A 19,170-nucleotide genomic window follows, 5' to 3' on the forward strand; every position below is an offset into this window, starting at 1 on the left:
TACTACAGGGGAGAAACATGTGGGGATAGTTATCTCGCTCTTCAAGGGGGACCCACAGGCGTGGGCGTTTTCTCTCCCATCTGACTCCCAGTCGCTCCAGACAGTGGAGGGATTTTTTCAGGCACTGGGCCTTGTTTATGATGACCCCAACCACATCTCCTTTGCTGAGTCCACATTGCCAAGCAGAATGACCCTGCACTCTGTAGTCAGTTCTGTGAGGGGCTCACAGTAAGGCTAGGTTCACACTTGCGTTATGCAGTCCGTTCAACAAATCCGTTAAACGGACTGCACTAACGCAAGTGCCAACTTTGGTACTGCGCTAGCGCAGATGGAGCATCTGCTAGCTTCATCTTCCCTAGCAGTGACGGACGCGGAAACACTGCAGCTCGCGTCTCGTGTCCGTCACTCAATGACAGCATATCGCTACCGCCCGCCCATTGTGGGCGTGCGCTAGCAATGCGTCCGCCATTGCAAGTAATGGCGGCGTTAACGGACTACGTTACACCGCGTTATGCCGCGGTGTAACATAGTCCGTTAAACGGGTCACACTAACGCAGTGTGAACCCAGCCTGAGGGTGAAGGATGCCTTAGCCCTCTGAGACTCCTGACTTCTTGACGCAGCCATGTCTCTGGTGATCCGGGTTGATCGCCGTCTTCGTCAGAGACATAAGGAGTTACCTCTGGGGTCAAGGGTGGTCTGTACTGAGCCGACTGAGGAACCCATGCAGGTGGATACAGCGTCTAATCCAGGCAAATTGTCTAGTCCGGAGCAAGGGGGGGGGATTGGGGTGTTCTGTTATGGCAAAAGGGGCCATATTGTGGGCACATGTCCTTGCTGATCTCAATTTAAACTACCCCTGGAAAACTAGTGGGCCCAAGTTGTGGGATGGTTGGTAACCCGGGTGTCCTTATTACCTTGTTAAGCAGGACACAGTTTTTCTTACCAGCTACATTACACGTGGGTGGAAATAAAGTGGACGTTTCCACTTTCCTGTACAGTGGGGGAGGGGTTTAATTTGGTAGACGCTAGGATTGGCTGGGATCAAGGCCTCATCCCACATACATTGTCCAGATCTGTACCCATCATTGCCATCGACTCCGCCCTCCTAAGATGGGGGCACTTTACACAGGTGGTCCGAGACTTGTGGCTACAGGTGGTGGCCCTGGGACATCCTTGGCTCGCTCCGCCCTCTCCTGTGGTACTGGGACTTCCTTGGCTCGCTCCGCCCTCTCCTGTGGTACTGGGACTTCCTTGGCTCGCTCCGCCCTCTCCTGTGGCCCTGGGACATCCTTAGCTCGCTCTGCCCTCTCCTGTGGTACTGGGACTTCCTTGGCTCGCTCTGCCCTCTCCTGTGGCCCTGGGACATCCTTAGCTCGCTCTGCCCTCTCCTGTGGTACTGGGACTTCCTTGGCTCGCTCTGCCCTCTCCTGTGGCCCTGGGACATCCTTGGCTCGCTCTGCCCTCTCCTGTGGCCCTGGGACATCCTTAGCTCGCTCTGCCCTCTCCTGTGGTACTGGGACTTCCTTGGCTCGCTCTGCCCTCTCCTGTGGTACTGGGACTTCCTTGGCTCGCTCTGCCCTCACCTGTGGTACTGGGACTTCCTTGGCTCACTCTGCCTTCACCTGTGGCCCTAGGACATCCTTGGCTCGCTCTGCCTTCGCCTGAGGTACTGGGACTTCCTTGGCTCACTCTGCCCTCTCCTGTGGTAATTCCTTGGCTCGCTCTGCCCTCTCCTGTGGTACTGGGACTTCCTTGGCTCGCTCTGCCCTCTCCTGTGGTACTGGGACTTCCTTGGCTCGCTCTGCCCTCTCCTGTGGTACTAGGACTTCCTTGGCTCGCTCTGCCCTCTCCTGTGGTACTGGGACTTCCTTGGCTCGCTCTGCCCTCTCCTGTGGTACTAGGACATCCTTGGCTCGCTCTGCCCTCTCCTGTGGTACTGGGACTTCCTTGGCTCGCTCCGCTCTCTCCTGTGGTACTGGGACTTCCATGACTCGCTCCGCCCTCTCCTGTGGTTCTGGGACTTCCTTGGCTCGCTCTGCCCTCTCCTGTGGTCCTGGGACTTCCTTGGCTCGCTCCGCCCTCTCCTGTGGTACTGGGACTTTCTTGGCTCGCTCCGCCCTCTCCTGTGGTATTGGGACTTCCTTGGCTCGCTCTGCCCTCTCCTGTGGTACTGGGACTTCCTTGGCTCGCTCCGCCCTCTCCTGTGGTACTGGGACTTCCTTGGCTCGCTCCGCCCTCTCCTGTGGTACTGGGACTTCCTTGGCTCGCTCTGCCCTCTCCTATGGTACTGGGACTTCCTTGGCTCGCTCCGCCCTCTCCTGTGGTACTGGGACTTCCTCGGCTCGCTCTGCCCTCTCCTGTGGTACTGGGACTTCCTCGGCTCGCTCCGCCCTCTCCTGTGGTACTGGGACTTCCTCGGCTCGCTCCGCCCTCTCCTGTGGTACTGGGACTTCCTCGGCTCGCTCCGCCCTCTCCTGTGGTACTGGGACTTCCTTGGCTCGCTCCGCCCTCTCCTGTGGTACTGGGACTTCCTTGGCTCGCTCTGCCCTCTCCTGTGGTACTGGGACTTCCTTGGCTCGCTCTGCCCTCTCCTATGGTACTGGGACTTCCTTGGCTCGCTCCGCCCTCTCCTGTGGTACTGGGACTTCCTCGGCTCGCTCTGCCCTCTCCTGTGGTACTGGGACTTCCTCGGCTCGCTCCGCCCTCTCCTGTGGTACTGGGACTTCCTCGGCTCGCTCCGCCCTCTCCTGTGGTACTGGGACTTCCTTGGCTCGCTCCGCCCTCTCCTGTGGTACTGGGACTTCCTTGGCTCGCTCCGCCCTCTCCTGTGGTACTGGGACTTCCTTGGCTCGCTCTGCCCTCTCCTGTGGTACTGGGACTTCCTTGGCTCGCTCTGCCCTCTCCTGTGGTACTAGGACTTCCTTGGCTCGCTCCGCCCTCTCCTGTGGTACTAGGACTTCCATGACTCGCTCCGCCCTCTCCTGTGGTACTAGGACTTCCTTGGCTCGCTCTGCCCTCTCCTATGGTACTGGGACTTCCTTGGCTCGCTCTGCCCTCTCCTGTGGTACTGGGACTTCCTTGGCTCGCTCTGCCCTCTCCTGTGGTACTGGGACTTCCTTGGCTCGCTCCGCCCTCTCCTGTGGTACTAGGACTTCCTTGGCTCGCTCTGCACAATCCGGTAATAGACTGACAGATTCATGAAGTGGCTAAATGTAGTCTATACTGTGTAGGACGCTGCTCGGGTACCCAGGTGGCTGCGGTGGACACCCAGTCCATGCCCAATTTCCTGTCACCTGACAGCTGTGTGCTGATCATTTTACTTAATTTGTCTATGTGAAGGAGAGAATGGTTAATGACTAGTGATGAGCGAATATACTCGGTACTCGAGCATGCTTGGGTGACCTCCGAGTATTTTTTAGTGCTCAGAAATTTAGTTTTTATTGCCGCAGCGGAATGATTTATATGTTAGCCACGCTGCGTACATGTGGGGGTTGCCTCGTTACTAGGGAATCTTCACATGTAATCAAGCTGGCTAACAGATGTAAATCATTCAGCTGAGGTGATGAAAACTAAATCTCCGAGCACTAAAAATACTCGGAGGACCCCCGAGCGTGCTCAGAAAATCTCGAGTAACGAGTATATTCGCTCATCACTACTAATGACATCAATTATTAACCCTGCATAAGCTAGCTCAGATGTGGTGCAGCAAGATGGCGTCTGCATCCTGGAACCAAGTCCTGGAAGGAATGTGAAGTAGATAAAACTGAAGACTAGACATGGAAGGGACCGAACATGAACAATCACAGACATGAGAGTTGGTCGGAAGTTGTGTGACCCCTGTGTTTGCCCGTCGCATGATCTTTTGTCTGTAATAATAAATATCAGTTGTGTTCCGCCTCTGGCTGAGAGGAGCCCGTGTGTCCGATGGAATTCCTCCATGCACTCGGCTCACGTCGGCCATCATTGTGACCTCCCCCCTCTCTCCTGAACTCGTCACCTTCATCTCTAGATTTGTACAAATTATAGCGACATTAAAGAGAGAAACTCCAGAGACGACGGTGATGATATCAGGGGCGTGTAGACTTACGTAAAATCTAGAACTAGAGAATAAAGCCGGGATCACGTCGTCGTCCATTCTCTCAGGATCCAAGGGTCACCGAGTATGAGAATGTAGGTCTCAGACCCTCCCATCGACTAGTAGGGCCGTACCCCGGTGTGACGTCACACCCTCCCATCGACTAGTAGGGCCGTACCCCGGTGTGACGTCACACCCTCCCATCGACTAGTAGGGCCGTACCCCGGTGTGACGTCACACCCTCCCATCAACTAGTAGGGCCGTACCCCGGTGTGACGTCACACCCTCCCATACACTAGTAGGGCCGTACCCCGGTGTGACGTCACACCCTCCCATCAACTAGTAGGGCCGTACCCCGGTGTGACGTCACACCCTCCCATACACTAGTAGGGCCGTACCCCGGTGTGACGTCACACCCTCCCATACACTAGTAGGGCCGTACCCCGGTGTGACGTCACACCCTCCCATAGACTAGTAGGGCCGTACCCCGGTGTGACGTCACACCCTCCCATACACTAGTAGGGCCGTACCCCGGTGTGACGTCACACCCTCCCATAGACTAGTAGGGCCGTACCCTGGTGTGACGTCACACCCTCCCATCGACTAGTAGGGCCGTACCCCAGTGTGACGTCACACCCTCCCATACACTAGTAGGGCCGTACCCCGGTGTGACGTCACACCCTCCCATAGACTAGTAGGGCCGTACCCCGGTGTGACGTCACACCCTCCCATACACTAGTAGGGCCGTACCCCGGTGTGACGTCACACCCTCCCATAGACTAGTAGGGCCGTACCCTGGTGTGACGTCACACCCTCCCATACACTAGTAGGGCCGTACCCCAGTTTGACGTCACTCCCTCCCATCGACTAGTAGGGCCGTACCCCAGTGTGACGTCACACCCTCCCATACACTAGTAGGGCCGTACCCCGGTGTGACGTCACACCCTCCCATAGACTAGTAGGGCCGTACCCCGGTGTGACGTCACACCCTCCCATAGACTAGTAGGGCCGTACCCTGGTGTGACGTCACACCCTCCCATCGACTAGTAGGGCCGTACCCCAGTGTGACGTCACACCCTCCCATAGACTAGTAGGGCCGTACCCCGGTGTGACGTCACACCCTCCCATAGACTAGTAGGGCCGTACCCCGGTGTGACATCACACCCTCCCATAGACTAGTAGGGCCGTACCCCGGTGTGACGTCACACCCTCCCATACACTAGTAGGGCCGTACCCCGGTGAGACGTCACACCCTCCCATACACTAGTAGGGCCGTACCCCGGTGTGACGTCACACCCTCCCATAGACTAGTAGGGCCGTACCCCGGTGTGACGTCACACCCTCCCATACACTAGTAGGGCCGTACCCCGGTGAGACGTCACACCCTCCCATACACTAGTAGGGCCGTACCCCGGTGTGACGTCACACCCTCCCATACACTAGTAGGGCCGTACCCCGGTGTGACGTCACACCCTCCCATAGACTAGTAGGGCCGTACCCCGGTGTGACGTCACACCCTCCCATAGACTAGTAGGGCCGTACCCCGGTGTGACGTCACACCCTCCCATACACTAGTAGGGCCGTACCCCGGTGTGACGTCACACCCTCCCATACACTAGTAGGGCCGTACCCCGGTGAGACGTCACACCCTCCCATACACTAGTAGGGCCGTACCCCGGTGTGACGTCACACCCTCCCATACACTAGTAGGGCCGTACCCCGGTGTGACGTCACACCCTCCCATACACTAGTAGGGCCGTACCCCGGTGAGACGTCACACCCTCCCATACACTAGTAGGGCCGTACCCCGGTGTGACGTCACACCCTCCCATCGACTAGTAGGGCCGTACCCCAGTGTGACGTCACACCCTCCCATACACTAGTAGGGCCGTACCCCGGTGTGACGTCACACCCTCCCATAGACTAGTAGGGCCGTACCCCGGTGTGACGTCACACCCTCCCATCGACTAGTAGGGCCGTACCCCAGTTTGACGTCACACCCTCCCATCGACCAGTAGGGCCGTACCCCGGTGTGACGTCACACCCTCCCATAGACTAGTAGGGCCGTACCCCGGTGAGACGTCACACCCTCCCATACACTAGTAGGGCCGTACCCCGGTGTGACATCACACCCTCCCATAGACTAGTAGGGCCGTACCCCGGTGTGACGTCACACCCTCCCATAGACTAGTAGGACCGTACCCCGGTGTGACGTCACACCCTCCCATACACTAGTAGGGCCGTACCCCGGTGTGACATCACACCCTCCCATACACTAGTAGGGCCGTACCCCGGTGTGACATCACATCCTCCCATAGACTAGTAGGGCCGTACCCCGGTGTGACGTCACACCCTCCCATACACTAGTAGGGCCGTACCCCGGTGTGACGTCACACCCTCCCATACACTAGTAGGGCCGTACCCCGGTGTGACGTCACATCCTCCCATAGACTAGTAGGGCCGTACCCAGGTGTGACGTCACACCCTCCCATACACTAGTAGGGCCGTACCCCGGTGTGACGTCACACCCTCCCATACACTAGTAGGGCCGTACCCAGGTGTGACGTCACACCCTCCCATACACTAGTAGGGCCGTACGCCGGTGTGACATCACACCCTCCCATACACTAGTAGGGCCGTACCCCGGTGTGACATCACACCCTCCCATACACTAGTAGGGCCGTACGCCGGTGTGACATCACACCCTCCCATAGATTAGCAGGGTCGTACCCCAGTGTGACATCACACCCTCCCATAGACTAGCAGGGTCGTACCCCGGTGTGACGTCACACCCTCCAATACACTAGTAGGGCTGTACCCCGGTGTGACGTCACACCCTCCAATACACTAGTAGGGCTGTACCCCGCTTCGGCCCAGGTGTAGGGAGTACGCAGCTCACCTGATTAATGATGTAGACGCCGTACTCCACCTTCTGGCGGCGCAGGATCGGGTGCATGTAGTGCAGCCAGTACTTCAGGTGATGCTCCCGGTGTCTGAATGGAATGACAATGGCCACCCGCTCTCTGGCCTGACAGTCGCGGGGCGAGTACCGGCCGCCCTCCGTCACCCCGGGGTTCTCCCGCTGCACCCGCTCCAGACTCATCAGGGAGCTGAACTCGATCAGGAGGCGGCCGACTGGAAGGAAGGAGAAAGCTCAGCATCCAGGAACAATCACCGCACACAGAGGGCGCCAGCACATGAACACGGGGAAGCTTTGTTACATTGCATCACACCCTCAGTTACACAGCATGGCCTGCACTGACACAGTGTGAAGAACCCTCAGCTGCGAGAACAGGACAAGGGCCGGACCAGGTTACAGTATCTGTGATCACAAGGGCGCTGACAGCAAGCAGAGGTCCTGAGATTAGTGGTGGCACACAGAGGGGAACGGAGGCGGCCCCAGGAGCGGTGGCACACAGAGGTGGACGGAGGCAGCCCCAGCAGCGGTGGCACACAGAGCTGGACGGAGGCGGCCCCAGGAGCGGTGGCACAGAGGTGGACAGAGGCGGCCCCAGGAGCGGTGGCACAGAGGTGGACAGAGGCGGCCCCAGCAGCTGTGGCACAGAGGTGGACAGAGGCGGCCCCAGCAGCGGTGGCACAGAGGTGGACAGAGGCGGCCCCAGCAGCGGTGGCACACAGAGGTGGACGGAGGCGGCCCCAGCAGCGGTGGCACAGAGGTGGACGGAGGCAGCCCCAGCAGCGGTGGCACACAGAGGTGGACGGAGGCAGCCCCAGGAGCGGTGGCACAGAGGTGGACAGAGGCGGCCCCAGGAGCGGTGGCACAGAGGTGGACAGAGGCGGCCCCAGCAGCGGTGGCACAGAGGTGGACAGAGGCGGCCCCAGCAGCGGTGGCACAGAGGTGGACAGAGGCGGCCTCAGGAGCGAAGGCACACAGAGATGGACGGAGGCGGCCTAAGGAGCGGTGGCACACAGAGGTGGACGGAGGCGGTCTCAGGAGCGGTGGCACACAGAGGTGGACGTGCAGCCTGGCCAAGTGTCACAGCAATTGCTCCGCAGGACACCGACAGCCCCTCCACACAGAAGCCCCCGCTCCCTCCACGCCAGACCCTACATGGCATTAACTCCTTCACCACCACAGATAACCATGAACGGAAAAACTGACAACCACAATATGGCGGAAAAAAGGAGCAGGATCAATAGAGGAAAAGGAGAGCGAACCGATCCTCCAGTCACCTCCAGAGCTGCAGTCACTAATCTGCTGTTACATTGTGTCTTATCCTGCAGTCACCTCCAGAGCTGCAGTCACTAATCTGCTGTTACATTGTGTCTTATCCTCCAGTCACCTCCAGAGCAGTTGTCACTATTCTGCTGTTACATATCCTCCAGAGCTGCGGTCACTAGTCTGCTGTTACATATCCTCCAGTCACCTCCAGAGCTGCGGTCACTACTATGCTGTTACATATCCTCCAGCCACCTCCAGAGCTGCGGTCACTATTCTGCTGTTACATATTATCCTTCAGAGCTGCGGTCACTATTCTGCGGTTACATATTACCCTCTGTGGTGAAATATATATATATATATATATATATCTATATGTGTGTAGTGACATATGTCTAGGGTTATATGTGTGACTAGTGATAATGTAACATCTGTCCTGAAGGCAAGTCGCACCTAGGTGTTAATAGGTACTTCCTTGGGACTAGTAGAAATTCTGTCTCCATATCTCACGAGGAGGTCTAGCTAGGGCCGAGAAGTAAAGCAACATTTGGCACCTTCTAGGTCTTGGAGGGGAGATGCTAATTGCGGCCTGAGGGAATCTATTCCTGAGAACCTTTCCACAAGAGAAAATAATATATTCATTGGGGGCGTGGCCGTGGCCCAATCAAACGGGCAGCAGTTATGATATTGGCCTGAGGGGCCGGTCTAGAAACCTGACCTCAGACCAAAGTTATAAATTTAGGCTGCAGACAGCGAATTGTGTTCACATGTGAGGGCAGCCTGAGAAGCTGATGTGTTCCACCAACTCCATTCACCCCCCCTCAGGGAGCAGAAACCAAACTACCAGTTAGATGATTTCTGTAAGTTTTCTCCTGTTTATTTTGACACTGTTTTGCATAAGTTGTATGTCTTTTTATTGTCATATTTTTATACCTTTTTTTTTATTGTAAGCATTGAACTTTTGTTATTAAAGTATAAAACTTTAACAAGTTGAACCTTGAATGTTCTAAAAGAATCCATAGCCTAAAGGTGTGTGAGCCTTATGAGTGATAGACATATTTTTATTAGTATTATTATTAGTCCGGGACTCATCGCCCGTGTATTCGGTCAGTGGTGGCAGCGTGTATGAGCGGGTGTGTGGCCTGGGTCGGTGTGTGACTTATGCTCCCATTACAGCATAGGACAGAGGTTGAATGCTGGACAGAGTGGGGAGATGGGTTTGTGCCTGCAAGGGTTAATCTAAGTCACGTGTGAGAGCGGACACGTGACGAATAAGTGACAACACGGAGAAGGCATCCGTGACACTCTCCAGTCACCTCCAAAGCTGCGGTCACTATTCTGCTGTTACATATTACCCTCCAGTCACCTCCAGAGCTGCGGTCACGATTCTGCTGTTACATCACGTCTTATCCTCCAGTCACCTCCAGAGCTGCAGTCACTAATCTGCTGTTACAACGTGTCTTATCCTCCAGAGCTGCAGTAACTATTCTGCTGTTACCTCGTGTCTTATCCTCCAGTCACCTCCAGAGCTGCGGTCACTATTCTGCTGTTACATCACGTCTTATCCTCCAGTCACCTCCAGAGCTGCAGTCACTAATCTGCTGTTACGTCGTGTCTTATCCTCCAGCGCTGCAGTCACTATTCTGCTGTTACATCGTGTCTTATCCTCCAGTCACCTCCAGAGCTGCAGTCACTATTCTGCTATTACATATTACCCTCCAGTCACCTCCAGAGCTGCGGTCACATCATGCCTGTCCCCCAGTGACTGTACAGCAGGGGTGTGAGGATTTCTCCCTCGTGGCCGGAGCAGCCTTCGGGGTCCGATGTGACAGGTGGGTGGGGTGATGTTCCGGGCACAGAGGAGGGACCTCTACTCCAGTCATAGACCCCAGCCCCGTCCACACCTCTGCTTGCTGTCAATAGGAGGGACCGTGGATGCTTGTCCTGCTCTGCATCTTCTCACAGCTGTGGATTTGTTACAGTGTGTCAGTGCAGCAGTGTAGGTGTCACCCAGTGCCCCATGGTGGCCACTTACCCAGGCCGGGCGGGGAGTCTGGGCATGGAGGAAGGGGTTTCTCGGTGGCTGTCTGGTTGGGGTCCGGCTTGGCGCTGGCAGGGAGGGTCTCGGCGGTGTAGCTGTGCGCGGTCCCGTTGGGTCGGGTGAAGTTGTAGTAGGGGTGAAGCCGCGACGCGTTCCTGACACTGAAGCGAGTGAAGAAGTCCAAGCGCTGAGCGTAGACATCGAAGTACAGGATCATGATGATGACGAAGTGCACGAGGCAGAGGAGCAGCACCGCCTTACACACCCGCTCCAGAGTGACGGCCAGCAGCAGCCTGCTCATCTTCCATCAGCCCCGCGGGGCGGAGCACGGTGCTGGGGAGGAGAGCAGAGAGTGAGGAGCACAGCGCGCCCAGGTTATATCGGCATCATCTACAGGGCATGCCCAGGAGATACCGGCATCAACTACAGGGCACGCCCAGGTTATACCGGCATTATCTACAGGGCACGCCCAGGTTATACCGGCATTATCTACAGGAGATGCCCAGGTTATACCGGCATCAACTACAGGGCATGCCCAGGTTACACCGACATTATCTACAGGGCACGCCCAGGTTATACCGGCATCAACTACAGGGCACGCCCAGGTTATACCGGCATTATCTACAGGGCACGCCCAGGTTATACCGGCATCAACTACAGGGCACACCCAGGTTATACCGGCATTATCTACAGGAGATGCCCAGGTTATACCAGCATCATCTACAGGAGATGCCCAGGTTATACCGGCATTATCTACAGGAGATGCTCAGGTTATACCGGCAACATCTACAAGGCACGCCCAGATTATACCGGCATCATCTACAGGAGATGCCCAGGTTATATCGGCATTATCTACAGGAGATGCCCAGGTTATACCGGCATTATCTACCAGGCATGCCCAGGTTATACCGGCAACATCTATAAGGCACGCCCAGGTTAAAGCGGCATTATCTACTGGAGATGCCCAGGTTATACCGGCATTATCTACAGGAGATGCCGAGGTTATACCGGCATCATCTACAGGGCATGCCCAGGTTATACCGGCATCATCTACAAGGCATGCCCAGGTTATACCGGCATCATCTACATGGCACGCCCAGGTTATACCTGCATCATCTACTGGAGATGCCCAGGTTATACCGGCATTATCTACAGTAGATGCCCAGGTTATACTGGCATTATCTACAGGGCATGCCCAGTGTGGTGAAATATGTGTGTGTGTATGTATATCTATATGTGTGTAGTGACATATGTCTAGGGTTATATGTGTGACTAGTGATAATGTAACATCTGTCCTGAAGGCAAGTCACACCTATTCATTAGTAGAGTGGCCGTGCCCAATCAAACAGACCGCAATTATGATATTAACCTGGGAGGCCGGTCTAGAAACCTGACCTCAGACCAAAGTTATAAATTTAGACTGCAGACAGAGAATTGTGTTCACATGATGGGGGCAGCCTAAGAAGCTGGTGTGATCCAATCTACATCGTCCTACCCTCAGGGAGCAGAATGCAACTACCAGTTAGAAAATTTCCGTACGTTTCTCCTGTTTGACACTGTTTTGCATAAGTTGTATGTCTTCTTTTTATCATATGTTTATACTTTTTCTTATTGTAGGCACTGACCCTTTTGTTATTAAAGTTTAAAACTTTAAAAAGTTGAACCTTGAATGTTCTAATAGAATCCATAGCCTAAGGTTTGTGAGCCATATGAGTGATCGACATTACTAGTATTAATAGTCTGGAACTCATTGCCCGTGTATTCGGTGAGTGGTGGCAGCGTGTATGAGCGGGTGTGTGGCCTGGGTCGGTTGCATCATGCATCAGTTCACCTAAACTTATATGGACTTTGTTCTACGTGCCCTATTATGGTTGTAATTTGTTTACATATCTCTTTTGCCTGGAGTATCCATATCATTACTATCTATATCCATTAGGTGTGCTATGGATCGCTTATGGCTTGCTATGTTTGATGTCAGCTGTGTCATAATCCTATGAGTATTATGTGCGCCTATTTTTGTCTTCATTTGTTATATACTTGTCTACAACATTGTTTTTGGTGCATGTACTACTTATTACTGTGGTTGGTTGGGCATTTCTTGTGGCACTATCATTATATTCTGTCCACGCCATGTATGCCCTCTCCTTTGCCCAGCTTGCATATGGCCGCCGCTGTGTGTAGCCTAGCGTGCGCATGCGCCGCCTTCTCCTGCCGCCCCGGCCAATCGCCATGCATTTCCGGTCTACGCGGGGCCCCGCGCACTTCCGGTCTTGCTGGGTGCACGCCGGGGTGGACGGAGGATGCGCCGCATGACGCGTGTCACTTTGTGGTCTCTGCTATTTATATCCGGTCACTATTCACTTGTCTGTATGCGCCCCCTGAGGAAGGTACAACTACCGAAACGCGCGTCGGGGTGTCCTATGTCCCCTGCAGCGGTCCGGACCCTCCACATAAGGTATTAGCACAGAGACTTTCTAGCGCTCACATGCACTGCACTTTACTTTCTTATACCTGTAAGGCTATTATGTAGCCCTCTGTGGCAGCACGGTCGACACTGTAGCTCTTATAGGCTATTACTAAGTGTTGCGCTATGTGCCTATATGTATACCAGGTGTCGGGTTCCGGGTTGTTGCCGAGGCCATTATACCTTGGGTGACTGCACTTTTTGTTGCCTGAGGCAGTTACTGTGATGTCATCTGCCGGCCCTCTCTGCGCCATTTGTCTGGCCTATTGTATGTATTTTTAACGCTTTTTTGTAATAAAGTCATACTGTTTTATTGGATTCTGTGACTGCATGGTCTTGTCTTGTTCTCTATTTGCTTTTGGCAGTTATCCTTTGTGTCCATGCGAGGTGGGTGTATGCTGACTATCTATATCTACAGCATCTTATGTTTCAGCACATCTTTGCACCACCAACTATGCTTATTGGAATTGTTTACTAGTATTAATAGTCTGGAACTCATTGCCCGTGTATTCGGTGAGTGGTGGCAGCGTGTATGAGTGGGTGTGTGGCCTGGGTCGGTGTGTGACTTATGCTCCCATTACAGCATAGGACAGAGGTTGAATGCTGGACTGAGAGTGGGGAGATAGATTAACCCTTGCAGGCAAAACCCCAAGTCATGTGTGAGAGCGGGTACATGACGAATAAGTGACACCACGGAGAAAGGGATCCGTGACACCCAGGTTATACCGGCATCATCTACAGGGCATGCCCAGGTTATACCGGCATCATCTAATGGAGATGCCCAGGTTATACCGGCATCATCTACAGGAGATTGTAGATTGTAAGCTCTCACGAGCAGGGTCATCTTATTTTGCTTTAATTATTGTATTGTTAACGTTGTTACTTATGACTTTTGTGTTTGAAACTGTTAAACTGTAAAGCGCTGCGGAATATGTTGGCGCTATATAAAGATTATTATTATTACAGGAGATGCGCAGGTTATACCGGCATTATCTACACGTGATGCCCAGGTTATACCGGCATTATCTACAGGAGATGCCCAGGTTATACCGGCATTATCTATACGAGATGCCCAGATTATACCGGCATTATATAATGGAGATGCCCAGGTTATATTGCCATTATATACTGGAGATGCCCAGGTTATACCGGCACTATATACTGGACATGCGCAAGTTATACCGGCATTATCTACAGGAGATGCCCAGGTGATACCGGCATTATCTACAGGAGATGCCCAGGTGATACCGGCATTATCTACAGGAGATGCCCAGGTGATACCGGCATTATCTACAGGAGATGCCCAGGTGATACCGGCATTATCTACAGGAGATGCCCATGTGATACCGGCATTATCTACATGAGATGCCCAGGTTATACTGGCATTATATACTGGAGATGCCCAGGTTATACTGGCATTATATACTGGAGATGCCCAGGTTATACCGGCATTATCTACAGGAGATGCCAAAAGTTATACTGGCATTATCTACAGGAGATGCCCAGGTTATACCGGCATTATCTATACGAGATGCCCAGATTATACCGGCATTATATACTGGAGATGCCCAGGTTATATTGCCATTATATACTGGAGATGCCCAGGTTATACCGGCACTATATACTGGACACGCGCAAGTTATACCGGCATTATCTACAGGAGGTGCCCAGGTTATACCGGCATTATCTACAGGAGTTACCCAGGTTATACCGGCATTATCTACAGGAGATGCCCAGGTGATACCGGCATTATCTACATGAGACGCCCAGGTTAGGCTACGTTCACACTAGCGTTGTGCGACGCACAACAAACCGAAAAACGCGTGCAAACGCACGCAAAAACGCTGCGTTTTTCGACGCGTGCGTCGTTTTTTGACGAAAATCGGACGCAAGAAAAATGCAACTTGTTGCGTTTTCTTGGTCCGACGCTAGCGTCAAAAAAGACGCACGTGTCGGAAAACGCAACAAGCAAAAACGCATGCGTCCCCCATGTTAAACATAGGGGCGCATGACGCGTGCGTCGCCGCTGCGTCGCCCGACGCTAGCGCGACGCACACTAGCCGAACGCTAGTGTGAACGTAGCCTTATACTGGCATTATATAATGGAGATGCCCAGGTTATACCGGCATTATCTACAGGAGATGCGCAGGTTATACCGGCATTATATACAGGAGATGCCCAGGTTATATCGGCATTATATACAGGGGATGCCCAGGTGATACTGGCATTATATACAGGAGATGCCCAGGTTATATCGGCATTATATACAGGAGATGCCCAGGTGATACTGGCATTATATAATGGAGATGCCCAGGTTATACCGGCATTATCTACAGGAGATGCCCAGGTGATACTGGCATTATATACAGGAGATGCCCAGGTTATATCGGCATTATATACAGGGGATGCCCAGATTATACCGGCATTATATACTGGACATGCGCAAGTTATACCGGCATTATATACTGGAGATGCCCAGGTTATACCGGCATTATAAACTGGACATGCGCAAGTTATACCGGCATTATCTACAGGAGATGCCCAGGTTATACCGGCATTATCTACAGGAGATGCCCAGGTGATACTGGCATTATCTACAGGAGATGCCCAGGTTATACTGGCATTATATACTTGAAGACACAAAAGAGAATAGTAAAACCAAAAACACTCAGTTTGAAAAAATGTTGCAGTAATCCGCAAGTGCTAGTAAAAGATGTAAAAAACAGCTGTTCTGTCCTGTATGCACACATGGATTTTTCCTCTCTGAACCCTGTTCACACAGGTCATATACAGATGATCAGGTTTTTAAATACATCAGATAGGGATTACATACATTAGTTAGGACTGCTCTGATAAGGGTATACCGTGAAGATTGGTTTCACTATTCTCTTTTGTGTCTTCAGGTTTCTTGGTGGTGTGTGAACATGATCATACAGACTTGTTCACTGTGCAAGTAGCCCATGTGTTCCTGTTGGCATTATATACTGTAGATGCGCAGGTTATACTGGCATTATCTACAGGATATGCCCAGGTTATACTGGCATGATATACTGGAGATGCCCAGGTTATACCGGCATTATATACTGGACATGCGCAAGTTATACCAGCATTATCTACAGGAGATGCCCAGGTGATACCGGCATTATCTACAGGAGATGCCCAGGTGATACCGGCATTATCTACAGGATATGCCCAGGTTATACTGGCATGATATACTGGAGATGCCCAGGTTATACCGGCATTATAGACTGGACATGCGCAAGTTATACCGGCATTATCTACAGGAGATGCCCAGGTGATACCGGCATTATCTACAGGAGATGCCCAGGTGATACCGGCATTATCTACAGGAGATGCCCAGGTTATACCGGCATTACACACAGGAGATGCCCAGTTTATACTGGCTGTACATGTATAATTATACACAGGAGATGCCCAGGTTATACCAGCTGTACATATATAATTATACACAGGAGATGCCCAGGTTATACCAGCAGTACATATATAATTATATACAGGACATGCCCAGGTTATACCGGCTGTACATATATAATTATATACAGGAGATGCCCAGGTTATACCAGCTGTACATATATAATTATATACAGGAGATGCCCAGGTTATACCAGCTGTACATATATAATTATACACAGGAGATGCCCAGGTTACACAGGCTGTATATATATAATTATATACAGGAGATGCCCAGGTTATACCAGCTGTACATATATAATTATATACAGGAGATGCCCAGGTTATACCAGCTGTACATATATACGGTAATTATACACAGGAGATGCCCAGGTTATACCGGCTGTACATATATAATTGTACACAGGAGATGCCCAGGTTACACAGGCTGTATATATATAATTATATACAGGAGATACCCAGGTTATACCAGCTGTACATATATAATTATATACAGGAGATGCCCAGGTTATACAGGCTGTACATATATAATTATATACTGGAGATGCCCAGGTTATACCGGCACTATATACTGGACATGCGCAAGTTATACCGGCATTATCTACAGGAGATGCCAAGGTTATACTGGCATTATCTACAGGAGATGCCCAGGTGATACCGGCATTATATACTGGAGATGCCCAGGTTATACTGGCATTATCTACAGGATATGCCCAGGTTATACTGGCTGTACATGTATAATTACACACAGGAGATGCCCAGGTTATACTGGCATTATATACTGGAGATGCCCAAGTTATACCGGCATTATAGACTGGACATGCGCAAGTTATACCGGCATTATCTACAGGAGATGCCCAGGTGATACCGGCATTATCTACAGGAGATGCCCAGGTTATACCGGCATTATACACAGGAGATGCCCAGGTTATACTGGCTGTACATGTATAATTATACACAGGAGATGCCCAGGTTACACCAGCTGTACATATATAATTATACACAGGAGATGCCCAGGTTATACCGGCATTATACACAGAAGATGCCCAGGTTATACTGGCTGTACATATATAATTATATACAGGAGATGCCCAGGTTATATCAGCTGTACATATATAATTATATACAGGAGATGCCCAGGATATACCAGCTGTACATATATAATTATATACAGGAGATGCCCAGGTTATACCGGCTGTACATATATAATTATACACAGGAGATGCCCAGATTATACCGGCTGTACATATATAATTATATACAGGAGATGTCCAGGTTATACCAGCTGTACATATATAATTATATACAGGAGATGCCCAGGTTATATCAGCTGTACATATATAATTATATACAGGAGATGCCCAGGATATACCAGCTGTACATATATAATTATATACAGGAGATGCCCAGGTTATACCGGCTGTACATATATAATTATACACAGGAGATGCCCAGATTATACCGGCTGTACATATATAATTATATACAGGAGATGTCCAGGTTATACCAGCTGTACATATATAATTATATACAGGAGATGTCCAGGTTATACAGGCTGTACATATAGAATTATATACAGGAGATGCCCAGGATATACCGGCTGTACATATATAATTATATACAGGAGATGCCCAGATTATACCAGCTGTACATATATAATTATATACAGGAGATGCCCAGGTTATACAGGCTGTACATATATAATTATACACAGGAGATGCCCAGGTTATACCAGCTGAACATATATAATTATACACAGGAGATGCCCAGGTTACACAGGCTGTATATATATATAATTATACACAGGAGATGCCCAGGTTATATCAGCTGTATATATATAATTATACACAGGAGATGCCCAGGTAATATCAGCTGTACATATATAATTATACACAGGAGATGCCCAGGTTATATCAGCTGTATATATATAATTATATACAGGAGATGCCCAGGTTACACAGGCTGTACATATATAATTATACACAGGAGATGCCCAGGTTATACCAGCTGAACATATATAATTATACACAGGAGATGCCCAGGTTACACAGGCTGTATATATATATAATTATACACAGGAGATGCCCAGGTTATATCAGCTGTACATATATAATTATACACAGGAGATGCCCAGGTTATATCAGCTGTACATATATAATTATATACAGGAGATGCCCAGGTTATACAGGCTGTACATATATAATTATACACAGGAGATGCCCAGGTTATACCAGCTGAACATATATAATTATACACAGGAGATGCCCAGGTTACACAGGCTGTATATATATATAATTATACACAGGAGATGCCCAGGTTATATCAGCTGTATATATATAATTATACACAGGAGATGCCCAGGTTATATCAGCTGTATATATATAATTATACACAGGAGATGCCCAGGTTATATCAGCTGTATATATATAATTATACACAGGAGATGCCCAGGTTATATCAGCTGTACATATATAATTATATACAGGAGATGCCCAGATTATACCGGCTGTACATATATACCGTATATACTCGAGTATAAGCCGAGATTTTCAGCCCAAATTTTTGGGCTGAAAGTGCCCCCCTCGGCTTATACTCGAGTCACGGTAGCGGTGGGGTCGGCAGGTGAGGGGCTGAGGGCGCTGGGGTATACTTACCTAGTCCCAGCGATCCTCGCGCTGTCCCTGCCGTCCCACGGGCTTCGGCGCTGCAGTTTCTTCCTCTCTTCAGCGGTCACGTGGGACCGCTCATTACAGAAATGAATAAGCGGCTCCACCTCCCATAGGGGCGGAGCCGCTTATTCATTTCTCTAATCAGCGGTGCCGGTGACCGCTGATAGAGAAAGAAGCTGCGGCACCGAAGACAGGAGGGGACAGCGCGAGGATCGCCAGGACTAGGTGAGTATAGCATATTCACCTGTCCACGTTCCAGCCGCCGAGCGTCGCTCCATCTTCCCGGCCGGCGCCTCCATCTTCCCGGC

At 51.3% G+C, this 19,170-nt stretch overlaps 1 protein-coding gene across 2 annotated transcripts in view; it reads right to left on the reverse strand.

Moving 5' to 3' along the window:
- The window catches only part of B4GALT2 (beta-1,4-galactosyltransferase 2), a 51,872-nt gene that overhangs the window by 14,329 nt on the left and 18,373 nt on the right, over nucleotides 1-19,170 (reverse strand). For both annotated transcript variants that reach the window (XM_069735861.1, XM_069735862.1), the window contains exons 2-3: nucleotides 10,292-10,630; nucleotides 6,976-7,211 (exon numbers count right to left, since the gene is read on the reverse strand). In XM_069735861.1, the coding sequence (XP_069591962.1) occupies nucleotides 6,976-7,211; nucleotides 10,292-10,598 (543 nt within the window). In that variant the 5' untranslated portion in view covers nucleotides 10,599-10,630. The remainder of the gene's footprint in view (nucleotides 1-6,975; nucleotides 7,212-10,291; nucleotides 10,631-19,170) is intronic.

The sequence above is a fragment of the Ranitomeya imitator genome, chromosome 8 (assembly GCF_032444005.1).
Source record: "Ranitomeya imitator isolate aRanImi1 chromosome 8, aRanImi1.pri, whole genome shotgun sequence".
Classification (NCBI taxonomy): domain Eukaryota; kingdom Metazoa; phylum Chordata; class Amphibia; order Anura; family Dendrobatidae; genus Ranitomeya; species Ranitomeya imitator.